The sequence below is a fragment of the Phragmites australis genome, chromosome 5, assembly GCF_958298935.1.
Source record: "Phragmites australis chromosome 5, lpPhrAust1.1, whole genome shotgun sequence".
NCBI lineage: Eukaryota > Viridiplantae > Streptophyta > Magnoliopsida > Poales > Poaceae > Phragmites > Phragmites australis.
This window is the reverse complement of record NC_084925.1, coordinates 30849697-30874780: the sequence shown is the minus strand read 5'-3', so window position 1 is coordinate 30874780 and position 25084 is coordinate 30849697. Positions and strand designations below refer to the sequence as shown.

The following is a 25084-nucleotide window of genomic DNA, read 5'->3' as shown; positions in this document are numbered from 1 at the left end:
GACGGGCGTGGTGTGAATCGCGGAGGGTGTTGGGTGGAGAGGGACTCGGCCACGCTGGATCACATGTCAGCGCTGAGTTTTGGAAGAGGGGCGGACCACGGAGCAAACTAAGTAAAAGCTTTATAAATCATTTCGTATTTTTTAAATAATAGAGATAAGTCATCAACTTTTACGACGGAGGAACGGACACTATGAAAACCAGTAATTTCTACAACAAAGGTCAAGCAGCGAGCGATCCTGTGGACGCGCTCTCCTGTGGCTCCAGTGCTGCTGCTCCAAGAAGGCGTCCTCCTCCGCCACCTTGTCCTGCCCGACAACCTTCCCCGTGACGTCCGACATCCAGGTGCTCAGCGACGACACGCTCCGCGTCAGCCACTCCCTGGGCGTCGATGCCTTGGGGCTCTCCGCCGCAGCGGCCGCGCTCATACGCCGCTCCTCCTCGGCCACTGCCTTGGCCCACCGTCTCGCCATGTACTCCTTCACCACGGCAACACCCTTGGAGACCACCTCTGCGGGCGGCACGGCGAGCGGGTTCTGGTCCAGGCGGAGCCGCTCCAGCCTGCCGAGCCGGCCGAAGTAGTTCGGCAGCACGCGGATCTGGTTGTTGCTGAGGTCGAGCTCGCGCAGGCCGGCCAGGTCGCCGAATGAGGGCGGTAGGTCCCGCATGTCGCTGAAGTTGCTACTCAGGTCCAGCGTCTCGAGCGCGTACAGCCGACCGATGGCGGCCGACAGGCCGCGGAGCTCGTTGAAGTGCGCGTCAGGCAGCCGCAGCGACTGCATCTCGCAGACGGATCGGACGATGGTAGCGACCGCGGCTTGTTGAGGTGCACGCGCAGCGTCTGCAGGCGCACCAGCTCGTGCCCGATGCCCGTTGGGAGGGACGCGAGGGCGTTGTAGCTCGCGTCCAGCTCCACCAATGATCTGGCAATGGGAGTTTCTTGTTCACATGCGATCGACAAACCAACATCGCCAGGGAGATATTCGTGGGCACTGAACAGATGCTTGGTTACCTACATTTCGAGATGCTGTCGGGGAGAGCCCTCAGCCGGTTGCCGGAAACGTCGAGGATCTTGAGGTTGGAGAGGAGGCCGATGGAGTCCGGAAGAGAATCAAGGCGTTGGAAGCGAGGCAGAGTTCTTCCAGGTGTTCAAGCCCGCCAATAGCATCTAGGGTCACCTACAAATTCAAGGCAAAAATACGATTTTATACAGTATATGTTAGCATATTTAAAGAAATGAACAATTTTTTTTTATTTACGATTTTAACACCTGTATTTGGCGCACAGTGTGTCAAAAATAGCTTTTCGGGACACGGTGTACCGAAAAAGTTATTTTCGGCACACCGTATTTATTATGGAGAATATCTCGCTGTTTTGCATGGGAGACTCGTGTCAATTCAGAACTGTCAACACGTAGAGAGTACGGTTGAGCTACCAATTGATCTAGAAGGCTTAAAAACACATGTTATGAGCCTTTTACGTCTAAATCAGCAGTCCTACAATGTTGTCCTAGAGGGTGTGCGGCCATGGCTTGTGCCAAACAGCTCTCTCATTGTCCATACGTTGTTCGATTTGAGAAGGAATAACGCATAGGCCTTGTACTCACGTAAGGTATTAGAGGAGAACTTTAAAATAGGAGTGTACGTAAACATAGTATCACGACCGGTGCATGGTGAAGCGGTGTCTAGCGTGGAAGGATCAGACCATAATGTGATGCATGATGAGGCGGGAGGGAATGTCGGGGAGGGCACTTCCGGTACGAATGGATCCGAAGTGGACCATGGTGAGGTAGATGCAGGATGCATGGATGATGAAGCCGGTGGTAGTGGCGACGAAGAAGGTGCTGACAACGATGACCCGGTGCCGCCGATCCAGTACTTTCATGGTGCTGGGCTGCTAGATTATACCATCATTGACGATAACACCCTATCTAACTGGGGATACCAGAATAGCGACATCCAGGTGGGACAACGGTTTCGGAACAGGGAGGAGGTCATCCACATTATCAGCAACTATGTGTAATCATAAGAAGGGACCACAAGTGCACCCGGTCTAACCATACGGAGTACGAGGTCAGGTGTATCAAGCACCCGAATTGTCCTTACTTCGTACGAGCCCATAAGCCAAAGCACGAGAACTGTTTTATGCTGAGTAGACACACCTCACATACATGCAGCGAAGAGGCTGTTAGAAATGTGAGCCACGCCGTTGATGCGAGGTTCATAGCCCAACTACTCATCACCCTTGTTGGCACAAACATATGTTTGTCACCAAAATCCATTATGGAGGAGGTGTAGACTAAGACGGGTATACTGATCAATTACCACACCGCATGGCGAGCGAAGCAGAAGGCGTTGAAGATGTTGTTTGGAAGTTTCGAAGAGTCGTACCACTATGCACAGAGGCTGCTGCAGAAGATTTCCATAACCAATCCCGGGACCCAGTGGGCCATGGCGGATGAGCCGATCAGGCTGGAGAATGGGTCATACAGCAGCACCGACCAATACCTCATTAGGTTTTTCTGGTCCTTTGGCCAATGCATCGAAGCTTTCAGACATTGCAAGCCGGTGGTATGTGTGGATGCCACATTTCTTAGCGGCAAGTACCATGGTAACCTAATGACAGCGATGGCGGCGGATGCAAACAATCAGATCATTCCTCTCGCGTATGTAATGGTTGAGAGTGAGAACAATGATAGTTGGTTGTGGTTCCTCACCTTGGTGAGGACACGTGTCGTCGGCAATAGGGAACGAGTCTGCATCATCTCAGACCGCAACAAGGGCCTCTTGCATACGTTCAAAGGGTTGTGTCTTTAGAACCAGCAGGCGAAGTTCAACAAGATATGGCGAGAGTTAAATGAGACCACTCGTAAGATGATGGCAGAGCAGGAAGCACAGGAGGACCATCTGCGGACGCAAATGGTGGGGGGGGGGGGGCAAACCATCATTAGTCGTTCACGTGCTACGTTTAACCAGTGGATAGCGGGAAAGCCTGTGGAGCGTTGGGCCCTAATCCATGATACTCACGGTTTCAGGTTAGAACATAGCATTTGAAAGATATAATTTTACTTTTGGTTACGAAAATATCACATCTAAAATTTTTATCTCTTATAATAGGTATACGATCATGACAATGAACATAGCGGAGGCGTTCAACAATGTCCTAAAGGGTGTACGTGGCCTCCCGTTGTGTGCCATAATTGAGCTCACATTCTATAGGATGGCTGACTACTTTCGAGACTGTGGTATAGCTGCAATGGAGTGCAGCACGCGGTTTGCACCTAAGGTGGAGGAAATCTTATCCAGAAGGAGGAGTAAGGCACACTTTCATCGAACTAGGATCTATGACCGGGCCAACAATGAATTTGAGGTCATGTGTCGTCGTCGGTACACTTCAGGATACAACGCGGGGGACACCGTGCAACAATGTCAAATTGGTCCTCACGAGGTGAAGTGCATATACAATAAGCTAAAACTGCACCATATCCCGTGCTCCCATGTCTTGGCCACTTGCAGGGACATGGGCGGCAACGACGGATCACAATACGTATCACCCTATTTCACGATCGATGCACTGAGGAGCACATGGCTTCCAAAAATACGTTCCTTCAACATCGGATCCAGCTACAAAGCAATCGAGGGGCCTAAGTGGGTACCTTATCCCAGGGCCAGACACACAGATCTTGGAAGGCCTAGAGCCACGAGGCTTCAAGGTGACATGGATGCAGCAGATGCTGTTGATGGACTACGTAGGTGCAAAATATGCAAGAAATCCGGCCATGACAGGAGGACTTGTCCGACCCGGCGGTAAACTATTAGGCTACGATCGAACTGGAATGTATTAGATTTGTTGCCATTTAGTTTGTTATATGAAGTTTATTGGAAACATGGATTGTATTGTAATTTGTTATGCACGTATTAGGTGTTGTACCTATTTTGTAATAGCTGTTGTCTTACGTTGTTTTGTAATTGAACCATGAGGCTTGAAATCATTGGCATGGCTCACGTTCACCTTCCCGAGCTTCTTCAACTACGGTACGACGAGAACCACAGGGGAAGGATAATTTTCGCAAGGCAACAGGTACAACGATAATATGTGAATTTCAATTGCTCTGATAACTTGGTACTTACTCAATAAATGTATTGCATACCTTTGCAGTTGGTCCCGTTGTGTTCCAGGAGTGTGCGCAAACTTAAGGAGTTAGACCCTCGATTCCACGAGCCCCTCACACAGGCCGGACTACTACCGTTCGCTCTTATGATGGCAGGAGCTCCCATGGAGGGTGGTGGCAGGACTCTCCTGCCGCCGATCGAGGTCTCACTGCTCACAAGCCTCATCGACCGTACCGTGATACCTCAAGACGACGACGATTTCATGCCACCAATGCCTCAACGTTCCACCAGCCACACAGGAGAAGGTTCAATGAACAATACAAGAGCATGTCCTCGTACCATGATACCTCAAGACGAAAACGATGACAACGATTTCATGCCACCAATGCCTCGACAATTTCGCTAATCTACGTCATCACTTTTTGCCGCTATCTTGAGATGATCACTGATACAAGAGTTAATGTTGCACATGTTCAAATATACCTAAGTGTTAAGACTGTCCGCCTCCTTAGAGACTATATGCTTTCTTACTCATGCATTTTGAAATGTACAATTACATTAGCAACTAATTTCTAATTTTGTGACATAAAATAAAGAGCCAAATCACATGAAATAGCAACACATCGTTACATAAAATGAAGAGCCAAATCACGAACAGGGCGCACGAAAAAAAACATGTATTTCGGCACACAGTGTGCCGAATACACTTGATTTTTGGCGCACGGTGTGCCAAAATACGCTTTTGCCTATATTCGGCACATCGTGTGCCGAATACAGCATATTTGGCATACGGTGTGCCAAAAATGAATTTTTCGTACACCGTGTCCCGAAAAGCTATTTTTAACACACCGTGCGCCGAATACAGGTGCTAAATTCGTAAATACAGAAAACAATTGTCTATTTCATTAAATACGCAAACGTATATTGTATAAATTCGTATTTTTGCCCAAATTCAACGAAGATCACTAGTGAAGCAGGGAACAGAAAGGGCGGGCCCCCTAAATTCGTATCATAAAAGTATATAAAATAAGATGTTTATAGAAAAAATCAGGGTTTTTTCTAACTGATATAAGTGTTTAGAAGGAGAATAATTTGCTTATTTAAACATCGTTACTTAATTTAATATAAAAAAGATAGTTAATTATATTTAAACATATGTAATATTTTTTTATTGAAACTTATAATTTTTATATAATTACTTAACACTCTTTTCTTAAATATCTAGAATTGTTCATGGCCTACTAACCTTGTCGACCAACTAAGATTCGCAGTTGCGTGGATCAGTTAATAACAAGGGGAAAGGCTAGCATGCTGCTGTCCTGGAGAAGATGACCGCATTTTGATCAGTAACAAACTCGTTAGCTTGTTGGAATTTAATAATCCCAATATTAGCGAATCATTTATGATTACTTTACCTTCTTATGTATCATCTTTAGCTGTACTTCCCTACCGCGGATTAAGGCTCCTTTTACAATGCAGGGGTAAAAAAAAGGTACCAGAATAGAAAAAACACGGGATTTTAATGTCACCCACATTCAAATGCTATAAGAATTAAAAACACATGAAATTGCTCCCAAAAGGTGTTGGTATGCTTCTTAGTTAGTTGTACATACTTAGTCTTTATTTAGTAGATCTCTAGTTTATAGCTTCACGTTAAGTTTTGAGGTTATATATTACAATAAAATGATTTAAGTTACCATTTTAGTTTAAAATAAAAACAAAATTGCTCATCTAAATACACTCAGCTCTAGCCTGCAAATTTTTGGAGCTAAAAATACCTAGCTTCAAGCATTCTTGAAGCTAGAGTTTTACCAAACATACCATTATTAGTAGGAACTGAAAACACATAAGCGCTTAAAGGAACCTCTAACATATGGTTAGAGTTCATGTTAGATTTATAGATTTTGAAGTTGTAGGCTATAATAAAGTGTTTTAAGTTACTATTTTTAATTTAAAATAGAAACAATATTGCTCAGCTAAATATTCTCAGTATACTCATAGCTCTAGCTCTATAAATTTCTAGAGCTAGGAATGCATAGCTTTAGTGGCAGAGCCATGATTTCATTGTTGGGTGTGCCCATTGAAATTTTTTGAATCCAATATACAAATATAAATTTACTAAAAGTACAATATAAATATATTAAAAATTCATAAGTAAAACTAAGCCATGATTTGACTATAGTAGTGCTGAAAATTTCATATTACTTTAAAAAGTACAGCTAGCTAGTTGTCATTATCTAAACCATTATCAACTAAGGATATAATAAATTGAACATCTTAAGATATCAGCTACTTGAAGTCCTTATCTGGTGAGATAATAACTCTAAAACATTTTTTTAAAATCTTATTTTGGTAGCAAAATACAATATCGATAGGTAGTAAGTAGTAGATACTAGCACATATCACTGCATAATGAGAAAAAAGAACAAGCCAACTGTTATCAAAAAAAACTTTGAAGGATATATGGAGACTAGCAAACACTTTGAACTTATGAAATTCTAGGTAATAATTAAAAAACCACATAAATTATACCTAAGAATACTAAATCATTTACTAAAATACCAGCCGATCCCTTCTAGTACCAGTGTTTTTTTTCTTGTCTTCTAGAGTTTACGGCAGAAGCTTTGCGGTGCAAAGTAAAATGAAAAACAGATCCCTGATGAACTTTCTAAAATTTGGGTGTGCCCGAGCACACCTAACACCCCTAGCTCTGCCCTTCCTAGCTTCAATAGAAGAATTATTGAAGCTAGAGATCTATCAAACATATCATTATTAGTAGAAACTGAAAACACATGAGTGATCGAAGGAACTCGTAACATATGGTTAGAGTTCATGGTAGATTCCTCCAAAATGTGCAAGCAAGTTTACATATGAAATTCCTTCAGAAAAATCGTATGATCTAAACAACTATAGTCGGAAATTTACCTTTAGATCGATTCCTTCACTTTTTCTCTAAAAAATTACTCTTGAGCGAGACCCTAATTTCTCACAACCCATACCTCCACTTAAATGGTTAAAATTCTATTCTATCCATGAGCAAAATTTCCGTCAATTTTCCTCCGTGTTTTTCATCTTTATTAAAGATTCGTTTGTGTCCTCACTTGCTGTGCATCACTCATAATCTAAGTTACACCAACTAAATCTATGCATACATGTATCTTGTTACTCAGAAGAGTGTTTGATTACTTGTATAAGGTGATACATATATAAGATAACACACACTGGTATATATCACAAATTGCTACCTATTTGATAATTTCTCGTTTCATTTCAAGCCACCAATATCGATCCTTCAGATCTTAGTACATCTTAGTACTAACTGGATGGATAGACTAAGCTGACTCATGAGATTCTTTTAAGATTATCTCCTTAAGCTATTTCTGGTTTAGTACACATATATGCTTGCCAAACCATACGATGCATTTCTCATTGTGTCTCATGTACATTATACTTTCGGCGTTTTAAACGTGCAGCTAGACTAGGGCCCCAACCCCTTCGTAGGCCAGAGAAGACTAAGTCTTCGGGTTACCAAAGCAAGATCGCACACACGGACGAGTTCAGGTTTCTAGACAAGGCGGCCATCGTCTCGAAGTACGACCTCTAGGAGAGGGCGGAGCCAGTGAGCTCCTCATGGAAACTCTACACCGTGACGCATGTGGAGGAGCTCAAGAGTCAAGATCCTGCTTCGGCTTCTGCTCATTTAGGCCACCAGCATCAGCGTCTCTACAGCGTACTCGTAGACGAACACATCCTTCATCCACCAAGGCAGCACAATGGACATGGCCACCCTGTCAGTGTCGGTTCCGGTGGCGTTGGGCTCATTCGAGGTGGTCTACGTCCTGGCCTGGGTGCTCCTCTACATCAAGGTGATCGTGCTAGCGCTGAGCCACATCTCCTCCAAGCTCCAGCGGCCGAGGCGATGGTGAGCCGTCATAGATGCAACGGATGGGCACCAGGCGCTTCCTCATTTTTGTGTAATCATGTCGATTAGAAGGTTAGGTGTCTGCGTGTGTGTTAACTCTGTGTGTTAGACTCGTCTGTTGGAGTTTCTGTCAGTCGGGTTAGTTCAGAGTTGTGGCGTGAGTTAATTCAGAGCTAGTTCAGTCAGTTAGGCTTGACTGAGGAAGTGTGCGATCAAGGTGTTCAGGATCAGGTGTTGTGGCACCAAAAATCAGTCAGGTAGTTGTAATCGTGCGATGTTTGTGAGTGTAAAAGAAAAACCAAAAAGAAGGGGATCGCTTCATGAGACCCTGGAAAAATGACTAGGCTTTCTCTGTTGTTCATTTTACCTAAAATCACAGTTCACCGTCTGAGACTTCTCTGCATTTCATCAGAGATAGAACATGCGCTGCCGTGATCTCCAAATTTTTTCGATCTCCAACAGATGGTATCAGAGCTCGGGTAACCATCCTTAATGTCTGACGACAGCTCTGATACCTCAAGGTCCCCTCCTCTTGCCAGGATTTATACCGACAATGAAGAATCTGACAGTCATATTGAAGGCGGCAACGATGGCTTGAGCACACACAACATATGCGGGGGCCAACAGGTGGCGGTAAGGAGGATTGCGAGGGAGTCGATCGGCTTGCTAGCACTCCCCATGCTGACGCGCGGGAACTATGCCAATTGGGCTCTCTTGATGAGGGTCAACCTGTAGGTGCAAGGTACGTGGGAGGCAATTGAGCTGGGTACGACAGACTATCATGCAGATTGCATGGCATTGGCAGTGATCCTGCATGTGGTCCTCTCGAAGATGCTTCAGTCGCCAGTGAAGAAGAACGTGGTGAAGGGTGTGCAGTGCGTTTGAGAAGCAAATGCCTAGAAGCTCTGCCTCAAATTCGAGTCAATCTAGTTCAAGGATGGAGAGTCGACATTGATTTCTCAATGCGGATCACGTCACTAGAAAATTTTCTTCATGACCTTGATGATGAGTTGTTGGACAAGAAGGTTGTCGACATGTTTCTGCGTGTGGTGCCTGACATGTTCTCACATGTTGCAATCTCAATCGAGACCCTGCTGGACATGGCAATGTTGTTGGTTGAGGAACTAACCGGAAGGTTGTGCATTGTTGAAGAGTGATGCACACCCTCTGAGACGCACCCAGATGGCAAGCTGCGAGTGAATGGCTCACTCAAAGAAGAAGGGTAGGGTGAAGGTCTGCAGGGAGGCGACTAGAACAACTTCAGGCGTGGCAGCAGCAAGCCGAACAACCAGAGACATTGCGGTGCAGGAAGGCGCATGTCACGGCATAAAAATCTTAATTCGGTCGCAGAGCATGCATAAGCATTATAGTGTTTTAAAATCATATTTTAAGTATTTAAAACGTTTCATAAACGTATGTTGGGCCTCCCTAATCATCTTCAAAACCCTAATCGTACCCAAAACCCCAAAAGCCCTCAAACCTTTTAGAAAGAAGCCAGGAAGAAACTCCCCTGGCGGTCCAACCAAGCTGTCACCGGTCTAACTACCAGTGGCATGCAGAACCCCCAGAGTCCCTGCTCTCGGACGATCTGATCGAGCTACCTCACGATACGACCGCCAGTACACAGAACCGCCACTTAAGCCCTCGACCAGCACATATCCATCCACCCATTGTTTCATTTCTCCCCACTGAGTGAGAGAGAGAGAGAGAGAGAGAAAAGAGAGAGAAGAGAGAAGAAGGAAGAGAAGAGGAGGTCCCCACCCGAGCTCAACGGAGGTCGAAGACCGAAGGCGGAGATCACCCACGAGTTTTCCACGTTGTCCTCGAGCTCATCCCCAAGCAACCCCTTCGCCAGAGTAAGCCTGAAGCGCTTCTTCCACCCCTAGGCCGATCGGAGCACCCCAAAGCGGATCCACACATCAAAGTTTCCCTGAAGCCAGCCAACCCACAAGCAAGCTTCCCCACACCAAAGTAAAGCTCCCTAACCCCTTTTCCCCTTGTTTCCTCTGAGTTCTTCCACTCCCCATAGCCATAGAATCTTCCACTCCCCATAGCCATAGAATCGAGCTCCCTAGCCATGGATGTCGATCCATGGGGCTCTAGTTTTTGGCCCCACAAATGTCACTCAAACCACCTAAAATAGGTTCTTCTGGTCGCATAGAGCATTTAAGTGCCAGCCTTGTCCAAAGGCATCGTTGGAATTATCACCGGTGAGCTCACCAAGTGCTCCCGCCGAGCACAGCAGTTCGACCGTGTTTTCTAGCGGTCTAACCGCCATTCCAGAAGTCGGACCACCTAAGGGTCCAGTCTGACAGCTAGATCCCAAATCTCTCTGCATGCCGGCGGTCTGATCACGTTTTTCCACGGTCTAACCACCACTCCCGGCAGTCCGACCGTCCATTTTGGCGATCTAACCACGGTCAACTCAGACAGAACCGTTTCAGTGTAGTTCACTGTTTACTAAAACTTGTAAAATTTATAATAAATTCTCTATAGCTCAAAAATTATGAAACAAATTTTCTTGGTTTCATAATAACCTAAGCTACCTATTAAAATTGTCCCCAGCTATGAAATGATTAATTAAAATTCTGAGATAAATTAATTAGGTTAAAGTTTTATTAATTCAACGTTAATTCTTTACAAGTCCAAAATTGGTGAAACCAATTTTGCTAGTTTTATTATGACTTGTTCTAACTAGGAAAAATATTTTCATGCATTATAAAGCACATTTTGTAGCATTTCATCATACTTATTACGATGCATTATTTTCTTTAGCGATTGTCGAACCGGAGAGTAGCGGGTTATCACGAGGAGGTTTGTCGTTGATCCTGAATTGAAGAAAAGCATCAAGTCAAGCATCTAAGCATACTGCACCTATTATTTTGAATTATGTGTCATCTCAATTGATAAATTATGCTTTATATATGTTTGCATGTTAGTGAGTCGATGTCGAGTTCTATGGGTAGAGCCTATTTTGATGTATTATTTCCTCCGCTTGAATTATTGATTATCTGTATTCTTGTAACCTGGGTTTAATATGATATTTTCTATCTTAAAAGTTTCTTGTGATGCTTAGCAATGCACATGTCACTAGTATAAGTCGAGCGGTGAAATGTTCCATCGTTCGCGAGCATATGCGTTAATTACTTTCACAATGATCACAATATTGGGTTGATGATGTTGGTTGGATGAGTTGTGAGAATGAGACGATATGTGGGTGGTGCTAGGGGTATCATCTGCCCCGGAGAAGTTCCTTGGGGTAGTTCGGGAGAGAAGCCTGGATCCTGTAGACCGCTTGCATCGTTTAAGCATTGTTCATCTCTGCAGTTGACTTTAGTACTTTTCTGTACTTGCCACATATCTGGATATGGGACGGGTGAGCCGAATACCTTTATAGCTATGACTTTTTAGCATGCGAATCGATAGTGTTGGGCATGAGAGGCCGGTTGGGATATCCAGTTTGTTTCGGGAGCAGTTCTGGATGACCCCCGCACCTATCGACGCATGATCAAACAGTTGGGGCTTATTGGAAAAGGTTGACATGAGTACCTCCTTGCGTGGACTTTAGCGGATCGTGCAAGCCGAATGGTCCTTGAGTCGTGTGGCTCCAGGAGTACCCCTCTGTAAGGTGTAAAATCAATTCGAATTGCCACGCTCTCGGTTATCGAGCATGCTTCTGTCCATTTGTATCAGTCGTAGAGTCACGAATATGGAATTATATGAGGTGGTTTGGTATGTTGGGGCATGGTGGATATGGTTCTATCTTACACTTATGTTTATATTGGTTCCAGTTATATTTATGTTCAAGTTGTCGACTACAGGATAGTTTTGGTTTAGGTATTCTAGCGTACTCACATGTTTATGTCAAAATTTGCTTTTGCTTATGAAGTTACTTAACTATGTGGCCGCTTTCTTGCTAACATTCAAATGCATAATTTTTGTAGTCGGGCTATTTATATATGTCTAATATGGATTAAATCTTGCGAGTACCTTCGTACTCAAGCTGTTTATTTTCTTTTTAGGTAGCTATTAAGTGCCAACTACTCTAGCTCCTGGTCGGTTGCCTTGTGGGCAGATGGCGCCACCAGTTTTGTTTCTTTGGTTGTTATTTTGTTTTCTGTTGCGATGTTTGTAAGTCAACGCTAGTTGAAACCTTATCACTTGTTTTATGTCTCAACTTGAAAGCTTGTTATCTTATAAATCCTTTATTGTTGTGATATTCATGTTGTTGAAGGTATGTGTAGGTAATAGTTTTTACTGGGAGTTACCAACGCACACATACCGGGACTACCGAAATTGAATTCGCTTTAATCATTGGTGGTTTGATCTTTGTGATTAGATGTGGGTTAGCATGTGGCATGTCGAAAGACATGTGTGGGTTAGCTCTCATCTTGTCAAATGATCGTCTTGATGATCAATTCAAATTTAGTTTGGACGGGTCCTGACAATGCACAATATCGTTCCAAGGATAAATGCTACAATTGCAACAATATGGGCATCACATGAAAGAATGTCGTAAACCTCATTGGGAGCAGTGAGAAGAGGCCAATCTAGTGAAGGTCGATGACGCACGAGTAGCACACGCTCCTCCAAGCCAAGGTGCATCAGGACATGATGGTGCACACTCTGGCCAGCCCTCAGATGCCGCTGAACGAGGAGACAAGCATCTACATTGGTGTTCAAGCTAGTTACTGGTACCTATATTTATGGGACATCAATCACATGACCGGCAATTGGGCCACATTCATGTCACTTGATCAAACCATGAATGCACAATGCAGTTGGTGATGACACATCGGTGCAGATATGCAGCAAAGACGATGTCACTCTTTAGTGCCAAAATGATGAACACAATGCACTGAACGAGGTATACTACATTCTCCGCCTTCAAAACAATATCAGCAATGTTGGGAAACTTGAAGAGGGTGTGTGGGGAGGGGATGGTGTAAGGTTATAATTGAGGATGGTTTCATGAGATTCTTGATCAAGAACGTAGATTGTTGGCATGGGTGGCACGATCAGGAAACCAAATGTACAAGCTTAGGTTAAATTTGACCACATCCGTGTGTTTGCTATCTAAAGAGGTGATCAGGCATGGGTGTGGCAAGAACGCTATGGTCCTCTAAATTTTTGTGCTTTGAAGAAGCTTGGGCAACACCAGATGGTTGAGAGGATGCCTATGATTAAGCATCCTGATCAGTTATGTCAAGGATGAACTCTAGGGAAGCAAATAAGAATGCCATTCCCTCAAGCCTTGGTGTACCGTGCTGAACATGAGTTGGAGCTAGTTCATGGAGATGTTTTTATCCCAATGACTCCGTCAACACCCAGTGACCACAAGTACTTCTTGCTGATTGTAGATGATTACAGCTGATTCATGTGACTTGAGGTGATGAAGAACAAAAGTGAAGCTCTGAAGATGTTCAGAAGGGTAAAGACATATGCAGATAGCTTTGCAAATGTCAGGCTTGTAGCTTTTCACACAGATCGAGTAGGATAGTTCAACTCAATTGAATTCAAAGAGCTATTGTGATGAGCAAGGCATCAGAAGGTACATAACAACTGTATATCCCCCTAAGTAAAATGGAGTTGTTTAGAGAAGAAATAAAATTGTAGTGGAGATGGCATGATGTATGCTAAGAGAATAAGAATGGGTGGGATATGTTGGCATGCTTGCGTTTGATTGGATGAACGCTATCAACTCGTGCAGAACAGGGTGATACAGATTCTAGTAATGTTCTATTAAGATGTTGAACCACCCTATATGGGAAAATTAGCCGAACGACCTCATATATGCTCATTCAGCTCCTATAATTACATGAACTTAGTGATGATTAATGAATATTAGTCAGAATTAAGAACAATTAGCTATGTATTAGTTATATTTAGATGTTATTAGCCATAATTAAGTATTGTTGTATGTAATTAGTGATGAATAGTAACATATTAAAGTTATAATTAATTTTAATTAGCAAAGATCAGTACACATTAAAATAATTTATTGATAATTATAATTAGAAATTATCATACTATAAAGAAATTAAGTTATAAATAGGTATAATGATTATCTTTTTAGCAACTAAACACATTCATATGTGCATCTCATACATCCAACCAAATACTCTCATATACCGTTACATACATCGAACCAAATACGCTACTTATACCATCTCTCATCCAAGATCACCTTGTCCATCTAGTACGATCCCATCCTATTCAACTTCATACAACCAACCAACCAAACTTCATTTAACTTCATACAACCAACCAAACACTACCGATGCTTCATAAACAACGTTGATTTTCAATTTTCATTTCATCCTTGGATCAAAGCACTGGCATATATGATACTAATTGAGGATCACAAAAAGAAGCCCAAACTCCTTGCACTTAGGAAACAGGGTTACCTGGGCATGGACACGGATGTCAAAATTCGACTCAGATTTTGGTGTTTGATTTGGCAAAGAAAATTTGAACACGTGAAATACATTTTTGAATCTAACTTGGATTCAGAGTGTTCGATTCGATAAAAAAATTTAAACACTGGTGTTGAAGAAGGGATCGGTGACGACCTAAGAGGGAGGGTGAATTAGGACACTTAAAACTATTTTGGCTCCAAAAATAACACAATATAAACCTATATTAATTTCTATCTAAATATACTCTAGGTTTATCTAGTGTGTCTACTCTATTGATCAAAGTATTTGCAACATATCTAAGAAGGTAAATTACAAGAATGTAAATACGAAAACATAAATAAGGTAGAGAGAGCAAACTCGCCACAAGGGGGTTTTCCTGTGGTATCGATGGTATGAATGCCACCCCTAATTAATGTTGGAGCTTCACAAATGATATACTCCCGGTCGGCACTCGGTCACAGCTCTTGAGCCACCAAATCATAAAGACAAGGCCTCCATACGGATGAGCCACTAAACCACCAAGGCAAGGTCTCACCACTAGCTACTCTTCTAGTTTCTTGCCGTTGTGATCACTTCGAAGCTTGAGCTACTAAGGTAAGGGTATCTGTGTCCCCACACAATCATCTTGCCGCCACTCCACACCAAGTCGGAAGGTCAACAAGCTTGCCGGTGAGTCACAAAGACTCTAAGGTACCGGCGTACCATTTGGTACAAGGTTGGATCACTCCTTGATCCACTCTCCAGACAGCAATCACCTAACAACACTATCTTTAGGCCTATAAGCACTAATCACTCTCTAATGGTGTGTTTAATCGCCTTGAATGATCACTTTGAGCACTTTAGTGGCTTGGATGTCTTCTCAAGTGTACATGAACTTCTCTGGACTCCAGCAGCATGCCACAGTTTCAAATGACTAAGTGGAGAGGTATTTATAGCCTCAAACCTGCGCACTAGTCATTAACATAACGGCTCTGAAAAGCTGTTAACACCGGATCATCCGATGAGTACACTCTCAGAAACTAGCCATTGGAACCCCACTCAAGCCTCTGTGAACATCGAACACTCCAGTGTATACTTCATCTCCATCATAGAACTATCCGGTGAGTTATCCTGAGCAATCCAAGTATTTCCTTCTTCTCTGTATAAATTGCTTTGGTGTATGTATCCGATACACATCACTTTATCACCGGACTATCAGATGAGTTGACTTCAGCCATCCGAACCTTTGCAACCCTCTCTGAAAATAATGCTCTGGTGTGCACAAACTTCATCACTGGACCATCCGTTGCATTAAACTTTGTTCTGCCTCTTTGCACTGTTCATTATTTGGTGTATTGTCCGGTGTGCATTCCATTCGCACTGGACCATCCGATGGGTTGAACCTTCGATCTTGAGTGGTTGCATCCTTATCTGGTAATAATGCTCTGGTGTATCCATTCTTCTCAACACTAGACCTTTCGGTGGGTTGAGCATTCTCTTTTTTTCTCTAGAAATGCTCCGGTGCAACTCCAACTACTCACCGGACTATCCGGTGAGGTATATTCTTCAGCACAACACCTTTTCTTGAAGAATTGATGTGGTGAGCACTCTGCTCAAACTCCGAAACTTCCAGTGAGGTCTTCGGGCCTCACTCCCACTTAACAAATATACTCTGATAAGTTCAACACCCAGAACATCGGACCATCCGATGAGGCAAATCTTCCTAGAACTTCTTCAATTCAATCCAACTTTATCCTGGTTGCAGTGGCTTCTTCATGTATTGCATTCATGAGACCTACTAACATATTTTCTTGACAAACGTGTTAGTCTCATTAACTATGTTGTCATTAATTACCAAAATCACAATCATGGTCAAATAGCGTCATTTTCGCAACAATGTCCCCCTTTTGTGATTGATGATAATATAACCAAAGCAAGTGGCAAATAATAAATGGTACCAAATGTAAACATCATAAGCGAGCACAAAGTCTTACCACAATACTTGGATGCATATTCTTACCACTTAGTCCCCCTTTGTTGTGGCTCTCCATTGAACGACCTATGTAAGAGCTTCTCTTTTGTCAATCTAGATGCCTAACATCTTTTCTTCTCCCCCTTTGTCAACTTCGATATTCCTAGATGTCTTGCTTGATGCTACAATCTCCTCGCATTGTTCATATTGCTTTCATCTTGCTTTGGTCATCAAACTTCTCTCCCTTTGTCAACAATCTCCTAAAAAAGACTATAAACACATGTTGAACTCAAGGTAAAATATTAGAGTATATGGGAGAGAGCTTTATAAACCAAGATACGATAAAAGGATACCAATTATATGGATATCACTACAAATGAATGATACCAATTACAGGCTATAAAAACACATGGATCATAATTTATGAAACTCGCATAATATAGTCTAAACTCTCCTTATATGTGTGCATATATATCATGAGAAAGAAATATATGCACAACTAGATAATATATCAAGATATGAAGTTTAAACTATATTATGCATGTATGTAGCTTAAACAAATAAAAGATTTGACAATAATACTAATTGAAGCGTTTAAGCATTACATACATCCGGGGATATGTTGATTACTCTATTAGACTACAAAAGATGTCACTAGAACACATTTTAGTCTTAAAATCACAACTTATAGGATATATTCCCCTAAATATGTGCATACAAGTATTGAATACTCGTGATATATATATATATATATATATATATATATATATATATATATATATATATATATATATATATATATATATATATATATACTGCTATTGATAACAATAGGGATTTATCCTATAGATTGAATCATGGCACATAAAAGATACCCATTATAAAAACTAGTGCCATATAAAAAACCTACAACTAATAAACTATATAGGTTGCTCATAGGTTAGAGATAAACACAAGCAACTTACCATATGAAAACATACACTAGGTATTACAATAAATTAAAATAAACATATGCAATCCTAAACGAGGGAAATGAGCTACAACAACTAAAGGAGTTTGCATCTAGCTCCATTACCTCTTTCACTTTGGAAAGGGATTTGGGTATGTGATGATTATGATATTCATCAATGTGCTCATCTTGTATACTTGGCTTCTTTGCTTGAACTTCCACTTCATCTTATAAGTCAAGCTTCCAAATTCCAAAGCCGACTTGTGCTTCAAGTTTTCTTTGGAACCCAAACCGACTAGAGTCCCTTCATGTTGGTGATGACTTTTTTGGCACCCAAATAGGTTGGTTACACATCCGGTCCTTTCTCCCAACCAAGTGTGTAACCACCTTACTATTGTCCTTCTTCTTAAGCTTGTAGTGGTTGCTCTTGGTCTTGATCTTGTATTTGAGCTTGGTGTAGAGGTTCGACATCTTCTTCTTTTTCTTGGTCTCATTCTTCACTTGTTTGCATTAGAAGGACTTATAGTCTTCTTAATGGTATTTGAAGCATGTCACAGTGGATCTCTCCGTAAGCTTCTTCACAATAAAAGTACGGTTATCTTGAGGAGGTTGGACATGTTTTTTGCCCTTTAAACTCGCCAAGTCTTTCTTGAGTTTTTTCACTTCTTACTTAAGCTCATTATTCTTTTATGCAATGAGGTCATTAGATGGTTCTAAAAAAACATTCTTAATACATTTTTCATTACAAAGGGGTGAGCTAGATAAAATAATTAAATCATCACAAGAAGTTGAAACATCTACATTATGATTGTAATTAAATAGAGAGGTAGATTGCTTCAAAGGGATCTTAATTTGAGATTCAATACACTCAAATTTTGCTTTAAGCTCTTCATGGTCCTTGTTTAACAAATTGAGTTTGCACAATAATTGTTTGTAATTAGAAATAAAGGTAGCATGAATTTCATTAAGTGCATTAAATTTTTTAAGCTCTTTAGATTGTTTCTTAAGGGCACTTTGTTGCTCATTGATCAAATTAAGGAGTTCATCATAGGAGGAGAATCCCCATCAGATTCATCATCACTTACATCGCTATCCATACCTTTAACCATAATGCACTTATGAGATGACTTGCGCAATGATGACTTGTGTGATGATGACCTTAAGGAAGAGGTTTTCTTAGAGGGCTTAAGGAAGAGGTTTTCTTAGAGGGGAAAATGGTGAAGCTTTCATCACTTGAGCTTGACTCTTCATCATCGCTCACCCATCTCCCTATGCTAGCAAATGCCTTGGCTCTTCCCCCTTGTCTCACTCTTCTTGATTTTGGTCTTCTTCTCCTTCTTGATGTGATCAATTGTGTTGACCAAGTCTTTAATGGAGATAGGATGATTAACCTTGGCATTGATCCTCTTCATATTCTTCTCTAACTTTGAGAAGAGCTTGGCCATCTTAGGATCAATTTCTTCATCACTTGATGTGCTTTGATCATCCTCTTCATAGCTCTCTTCATCTTGATCACTATCATCTTTGTTTGAGCTTGACTCTTGCTCTTGTCTCCTCATCCTTTCCTTCATATGTTGTCATTGAGCTCGCTTGCTTGTGAGAGTAAGGTTCTTAGTGTCGGACGAGGAAGAAGTTTCCACCCCCATGTTCATTGTCATCTCATGGGCGATGATCTTACCGAGCACTTGACTTGGAGTTATCTTCTTGATACCATTGTTATCGTAGATGATGCAGACTATCAAATTGTACTTCAGAAGAAGAGCTTGAAGTATTCTTCTCACCACATCTTCAATTAGCGTCAAACATAACCCATTGATCTCATTAACAAGAATGTTCAAACTAGAATACATATCATTAGCACTTTCATGGGGTAGTTGCTTGATACTATTGAGCTTAGTAATAAGCACATGATATTTCTCATTGCGTATATCCTTTGTGACTTCATGTATTTCAATGAGACTAGTACAAATACCATGTGTATTGGTGAGAGAATAAACATAATTAAATGCATAAACATATATAGATGACAAAAGGATACTCTTGACCAATACATCTAATTGCCTCTCCTTGTTGGTGATGCGAGGTCTCATCCCATTCTCGGTGACTCTCCAAACATCCAACCCTCGGGCTTGCAAATAACAAGTCATTAAAAATTTTCACCAAGGGAAGTTTATGCCATCGAAAAGTGGAGTACTATGGGAATCCATCCTAACCTCGAACGTCACAACTCACTAGGCAGTGAAGTCTAAACGATCACAATGAGACTAAGGCTCAAATGCCACTTGAATTGCCGAAACCTTGTGAAAGGAGTGAAGCTCTAACACAAATTATAGAGCTAGATATGAGCCCTAGCTTTGATACCAGTTGAAGGGATCGGTGATGTCCTAAGAGGAGGATGAATTAGGACACTTAGAACTATTTTGGCTCCAAAAACTACATAAGATAAACATATATCAAATTCTATCTAGATGTGCTCTAAGTTTATCTAGTGTGTCTACTCTACCGATCAAAACACTCGCAATCTATCTAAGAAGGTAAATTGCAAGAATGTAAATGCGAAAACGTAAATAAGGTAGAGAGAGCAAACTCGGTATAAGGATTTTTCCCGTAGTATCGATGGTATGAATGCTACCCCTAATCCATGTTGGAGCTCCACAAAGGATATGCTCTCAGTCGGTATCCGGTCACAGCTCTTGAGTCACCAAGTTATAAAGACAAGACCTCCACCCGGATGAGCCACCAAGCCACCAAGGAAATATCTCACCACTAGCCTCTCTTCCGGTTCCTTGCCACCGTACCACTTGGTATAAGGTTGGATAACTTATTGATCCACTCTCTAGGCATCAATCACCTAGAAACACTCTCTCCAGGTCTATAAGCACTAATCACTCTCTAATGGTGTGTTTAATCGTCTTGAATGATCACTTTGAGCACTTTGGTGGCTTAGATATCTTCTCAGGTGTATATAAACTTCTCTAGACTTTAGCAGCACGCCATGGCTTCAAATGACTCAGTTGAGGGGTATTTATAGCCTAAAACCAGCGCACTAGCCTGACAGCTCTGAAAAGCTGTTAATACCGGATGATCCAGTGAGGTACTAACACCGGATCATCCGATGAGTACACTCTCACAAACTAGCCGTTGGAACCCCACTCAAGTCTTTATGAACACCACCGAACACTTCGGTGTATACTTCATCTCCATCATCGGACTATCTGGTGAGTTATCCTGAGCCATCCGAGTCATTTCTTCTTCTCTGTGTAAATTGCTCCGGTGTATGCATCCGGTGCATATCACTTCATCACCGAACTATCCGGTGAGTTGACTTCAGCCATCTGATCCTTTGCAACCCTCTCTGGAAATATTGCTTCGGTGTGCACAACCTTCATCATCAGACCATCCATTGCGTTGAACTTTGTTCTACCTCTTTACATTGTTCATTATCCGATGTTTACTCCATTCGCACTGGACCATCCGATGGGTTGAACCTTCGATCTTCAGCGGTTGCATCCTTCTCGTATAATAATGCTTCGGTGCATTCATCCTTCTCAACACCGGACCATCTGGTGGGTTGAGCCTTCTCTTCTTTTCTTTGGAAATGCTCCGGTGCAACTCCCACCGATCATCGGACTATCCGCTGAGGCATATTCTTCAACACAACATCTTCTCTGAAAGAATTGCTCTGGTGAGCACTCTGCTCAAACACCGGACCTTCCGGTAAGGTCTTTAGGGATCTCTCTCATTTGATATACTCTAGTGAGTTCTACACCTAGAGTATCGGATCATCTGGTGAGTCAAATCTTCCTGGGACTTCTCCAATTCAGTCTAACTTTGTCTCGGTTATGATGGCTTCTTCATAAATTGCATCCATAAGATCTACTAACATATATTATTGACAAACATGTTAGTCCTTATTGACTATGTTATCATTAATCACTAAAATCACAAGCATGGTCTAATGAGGCTATTTTCGCTACAGTTGAGGTAACACTGTTAAGCACCCTTGGATAATTAACACATTCTTTCGCAAAAAGGGATAATTTACACATTGCTCGATCACCTTAATTCTGGGGATTGGACGAATGGTAACTATTCGAATCAATGATCCGATTAATTCAGAACATTTTGCGAACAACCACATAAACAGAGCAATGGCGGGGTGAGTCCCTGACCTGGAGCTGGTTGCGGGAGACGTCTAGTGCAAGGAGGCCACGGATTTGACCCATGGGCTCTGGCAAAAGGCGCAACTGCTAGTGGGCGAGATCCAGCCACTCCACCACCCTCCCCTCCTCCGCCTCCTTGAGCACCCGCATCACCTCCTCATCCCCTGCCCCCGCCCCCACTCCCACTCTGTCCTCATCCCCCTTGTCGTAACCGCCACTCACCTCCTGGATACCCCTCCCCTGCATCGCCATTCGATACACACGCTCCAGCTTCTCCTCCGCATCCTGTAGCTGGGCGTCGTACTCCTCCTCAAGTCGTACCACCTCCGTGCTCGCCGCTACCTTCTCCTCTTCGACCACATCTCCCTCCAATTCCTTCCCCTCCGAGGGTGCCAGCTTGTCCAGGGACATGGTGGTGAGGAGCGCGCCGGAGGTGTCGATGAGCTCATGGTCGGGTCTGGGCCTGAGGAGGTGGATCGCGTTGCACGTCGAGGCAACGTAGGCCATGCATGTGCGTCATGGCGGAGAGCACGGATAGGTGGCGGAGTCCAGGCATGCGGCCTACCAGGTTGGTCTCTACGGAGTCCGATGGAGCGTGCGGTGACGGCTGCTCAAGGTCCCGCTTGTGCGAGGAGGAGAGCGCCGGGGACGTTGGCGTCCTCGCGCACACCGAGGGGTGGCGGGAGAGCACGTAGGCGAGGATTGGATGCGACTGCAGCGTCGGATCCATGGCGAATGTCTCGCGTCGGAATGGCGGTCCTGGTTTCTAAAGTTGTTTTGTTGCAACCCCCCCCCCCCCCCACACACACACAAAAAAGTTAATCTAGCTTTCAGATTCCCCCAGATTAAATTTGATTGAAATTCAGCTAAAATATATTTGAATTTAATTTGAAATATTCCTTGATTCATATATATATATATATATATATATATATATATATATATATATATATATATATATATATATATCCTTCAGTTTATGTATGTATGTATATATATATATATTTCCTTGATTTTATGTTGGTTTAATAATATATATTTGAATTTGATTTGAAAGATTCCTTGATTCATATTAAACCAACATAAAATCTAATTATTTTGAAATTCAGCTAAAATATATTTGAATTTGATTTTTTTCCCAGAATTCACTCTGGTTTTGAGATCCCCCCCCCCCCCCCCGAATTCATATTAAACCAACATATGAATCAAATTCAAATATATCTAATTATTAAACCAACATAAAATTAAGAAAATATATATATATGAATATATATATATATACATGTATATATATATATATTCAAATATATTATTTTGGCTAAGTATTTCAAAGAGCACTAAATTAAATTCTAAATTAATCCTTGCAATAAATTGAGCTTATGCATTTAGCCAAAATAATATATTTGAATATATACATGCATGTATATAAATATATTCATATATATATATATTCTTAGACTTATTTGAATTCAAATATATTTCAAAATAATTATATCTTATGTTGGTTTAATATGAAATATGAATCAAGGAATCTTTCAAATCAAATTCAAATATATTATTAAACTAACATAAAATCAAGGATATATATATATATATATGAATATGAATCAAGGAATATTTTAAATCAAATTCAAATATATTTCAACTAAATTTCAATCAAATTCAAATTTGGGACGAATCTGAAAGCCAAACTAACTTTGGGGTGCAACAAAATAATTTTGGGGAATCTTAAAATCAAAGTGACTTTTGGGGTTTTCATTTTTCCCTGGAAAGAATGGACAGGTAACATAAAGAATGTAGTTAGCTTCACTGTTAGGTCTTTACGGCAGTCAGATGTTGGCACTGGACCCTGCTCGCCGACGTATAAAAAAATAGTCGGCCTTCACTAGTGAGACCTGTAATAAGAAATTAGTCACTAAGTCAGACAAGCATTCCTTAATCTATCGTTGAGGAGTAGTGATATGTCAGCACACAATACCGCAGAGGGCGACCTGTCGTTGTTGACCAAAGGTATATTTGTCCTTTCATGCACTAAAAATAGGAAAAAAATAAAATGAATTAAAATAAGTATAATAGCATAGGATCAAAATGCTTCATCTTTTGAGTGTTATTTTGATGAAACTAATGTTGACCGTGTCAAAACATCGAAGCAACACGTTTCGGATATCAAAAGTGCAATTTTCTCAACGAACAGGTCACATGTAGGAAAGACGACTCCACCTAGGATGTGGACATAAGGTTATGTAATCCATCTATTTATTTCACATGATAGTATTTGTTTATTAGTTGATTATTTTACTTGCCTTATGATTTTTTTCTACTTATATCTTGATACAAATCCTAACATAAATAAATAGTTATATATATTCATATGGGCTAGTAGATTTTTTGCTTCCGGAGAAAAACAACTCCGCCTGGGGGCATGTTGCTGCTCGGGGATTGTGATGGACCCGCCTATTCACACGAGATGGTGTTGTGAGCTGAAAGACCACTTAAGCCCAAGGGTCAGAAGGGCTTCTTCTTCTCACAGTTGTAATAAGGATTTGTTTATTTGAGTTTTTGGTTTTGGTTTTTTTATTGCTAACAGTTAGAAGGCTAAATAAATATAATTGCTGAAAAGTGATTTTTATCGGAGCGAGACATTTGCTTCTAAATAAATAAAGTAGAAGTCAAGAAACTAGTTAAGAATAGTCTTTTAAAAAAATAGTGTGTTAAGAAGTTAAATAATTATTATAAAAATCAACATCTAAATAAAAAAACAATTTTTTTAAAAAACTAAAAATATAGTTTTTCATACAAGTTAAAAGCAGAAGCACAAACAGCTAAAGTAAATTGCGATAGACTTGCCTCTCTTTTTTTTTTCAATTAATTGATCTCACTTGAGGCTCCGCCACCGCCGCTGCAAGCCCTTCCCCCAGCACAAGCTAAGCGAAGCCAAGCCGCGGCGGCCGGAGCGGAGATGCTGCAGTTCCCGGCGCTGATGCGGCAGTGGCCGTCGCCGCCGCTGATCCCGGCGTCCACGCTGCTGCCCGTGCCGGCCACCTCTCAGGAGGACGAGCTCCTCCTCGCCATGGCCGAGTCCGACCTCGATGACAAGGTGCCTTCTGTCAACCCCTTCTCCCTCCCCTCGCTTCCCCTTCCTAACGCCTTCCTTCCTATCGCTCTCCCGCCGCTCAGCTGAACGAGATCCGCAAGACCAACAGCAACCTGGTTTTCATCGGCAAGCCCGCCGGCGACGCCAAGGAGGAGTACGATGCCGAGGCGGAGGAGGAAGACGCCGACAATATCGAGGAATCCGACGGCGACGACTTCGACCAGGAGACCGGCTGACCCGCCCGCGTCTGGGAGCGTCGCCGTATCGACTGCCCAGTCTGTATTTCGCGATCCCTGATTCGCTCCTACTATCTCAATGTGTTGTGTTACCCTATTTAGCTTCTGAATGTTTCAAGGATTTGAAAAAAGTCCCTTGTTACGTGGACCATATGTACGAGATTGGAGTATTAATGCTACTGCGTCTAACCTAAATGCAGAGATTAGTTTTCCTGACTCCGTGCCAGATGCTGTTGCTTC

At 42.0% G+C, this 25084-nt stretch overlaps 1 protein-coding gene and 1 pseudogene across 1 annotated transcript; one reads left to right on the top strand and one right to left on the bottom strand.

Annotated features, from left to right (window-relative positions):
- Positions 1-189: 189 nt before the first annotated feature.
- LOC133917965 (plant intracellular Ras-group-related LRR protein 2-like) lies at positions 190-22244 on the bottom strand (annotated as a pseudogene).
- Positions 22245-24356: 2112 nt separating this feature from the next.
- On the top strand, positions 24357-25060 carry LOC133919204 (uncharacterized). The gene is made up of 2 exons (XM_062363522.1): positions 24357-24611; positions 24692-25060. Exons 1-2 carry the CDS (start codon positions 24474-24476, stop codon positions 24842-24844), a joined length of 291 nt encoding a protein of 96 aa, XP_062219506.1. The 5' UTR covers positions 24357-24473; the 3' UTR covers positions 24845-25060.
- The last annotated feature ends 24 nt before the right edge of the window (positions 25061-25084 follow it).

Excerpts from the sequence above, each read along its gene's own strand:
- LOC133919204 (XM_062363522.1), top strand. The coding sequence starts at position 24,474 with ATGCTGCAGTTCCCGGCGCTGATGCGGCAGTGGCCGTCGCCGCCGCTG. Across the intron at positions 24,612-24,691 it reads AGTCCGACCTCGATGACAAG|CTGAACGAGATCCGCAAGAC; the intron begins GTGCCTTCTGTC and ends CCCGCCGCTCAG.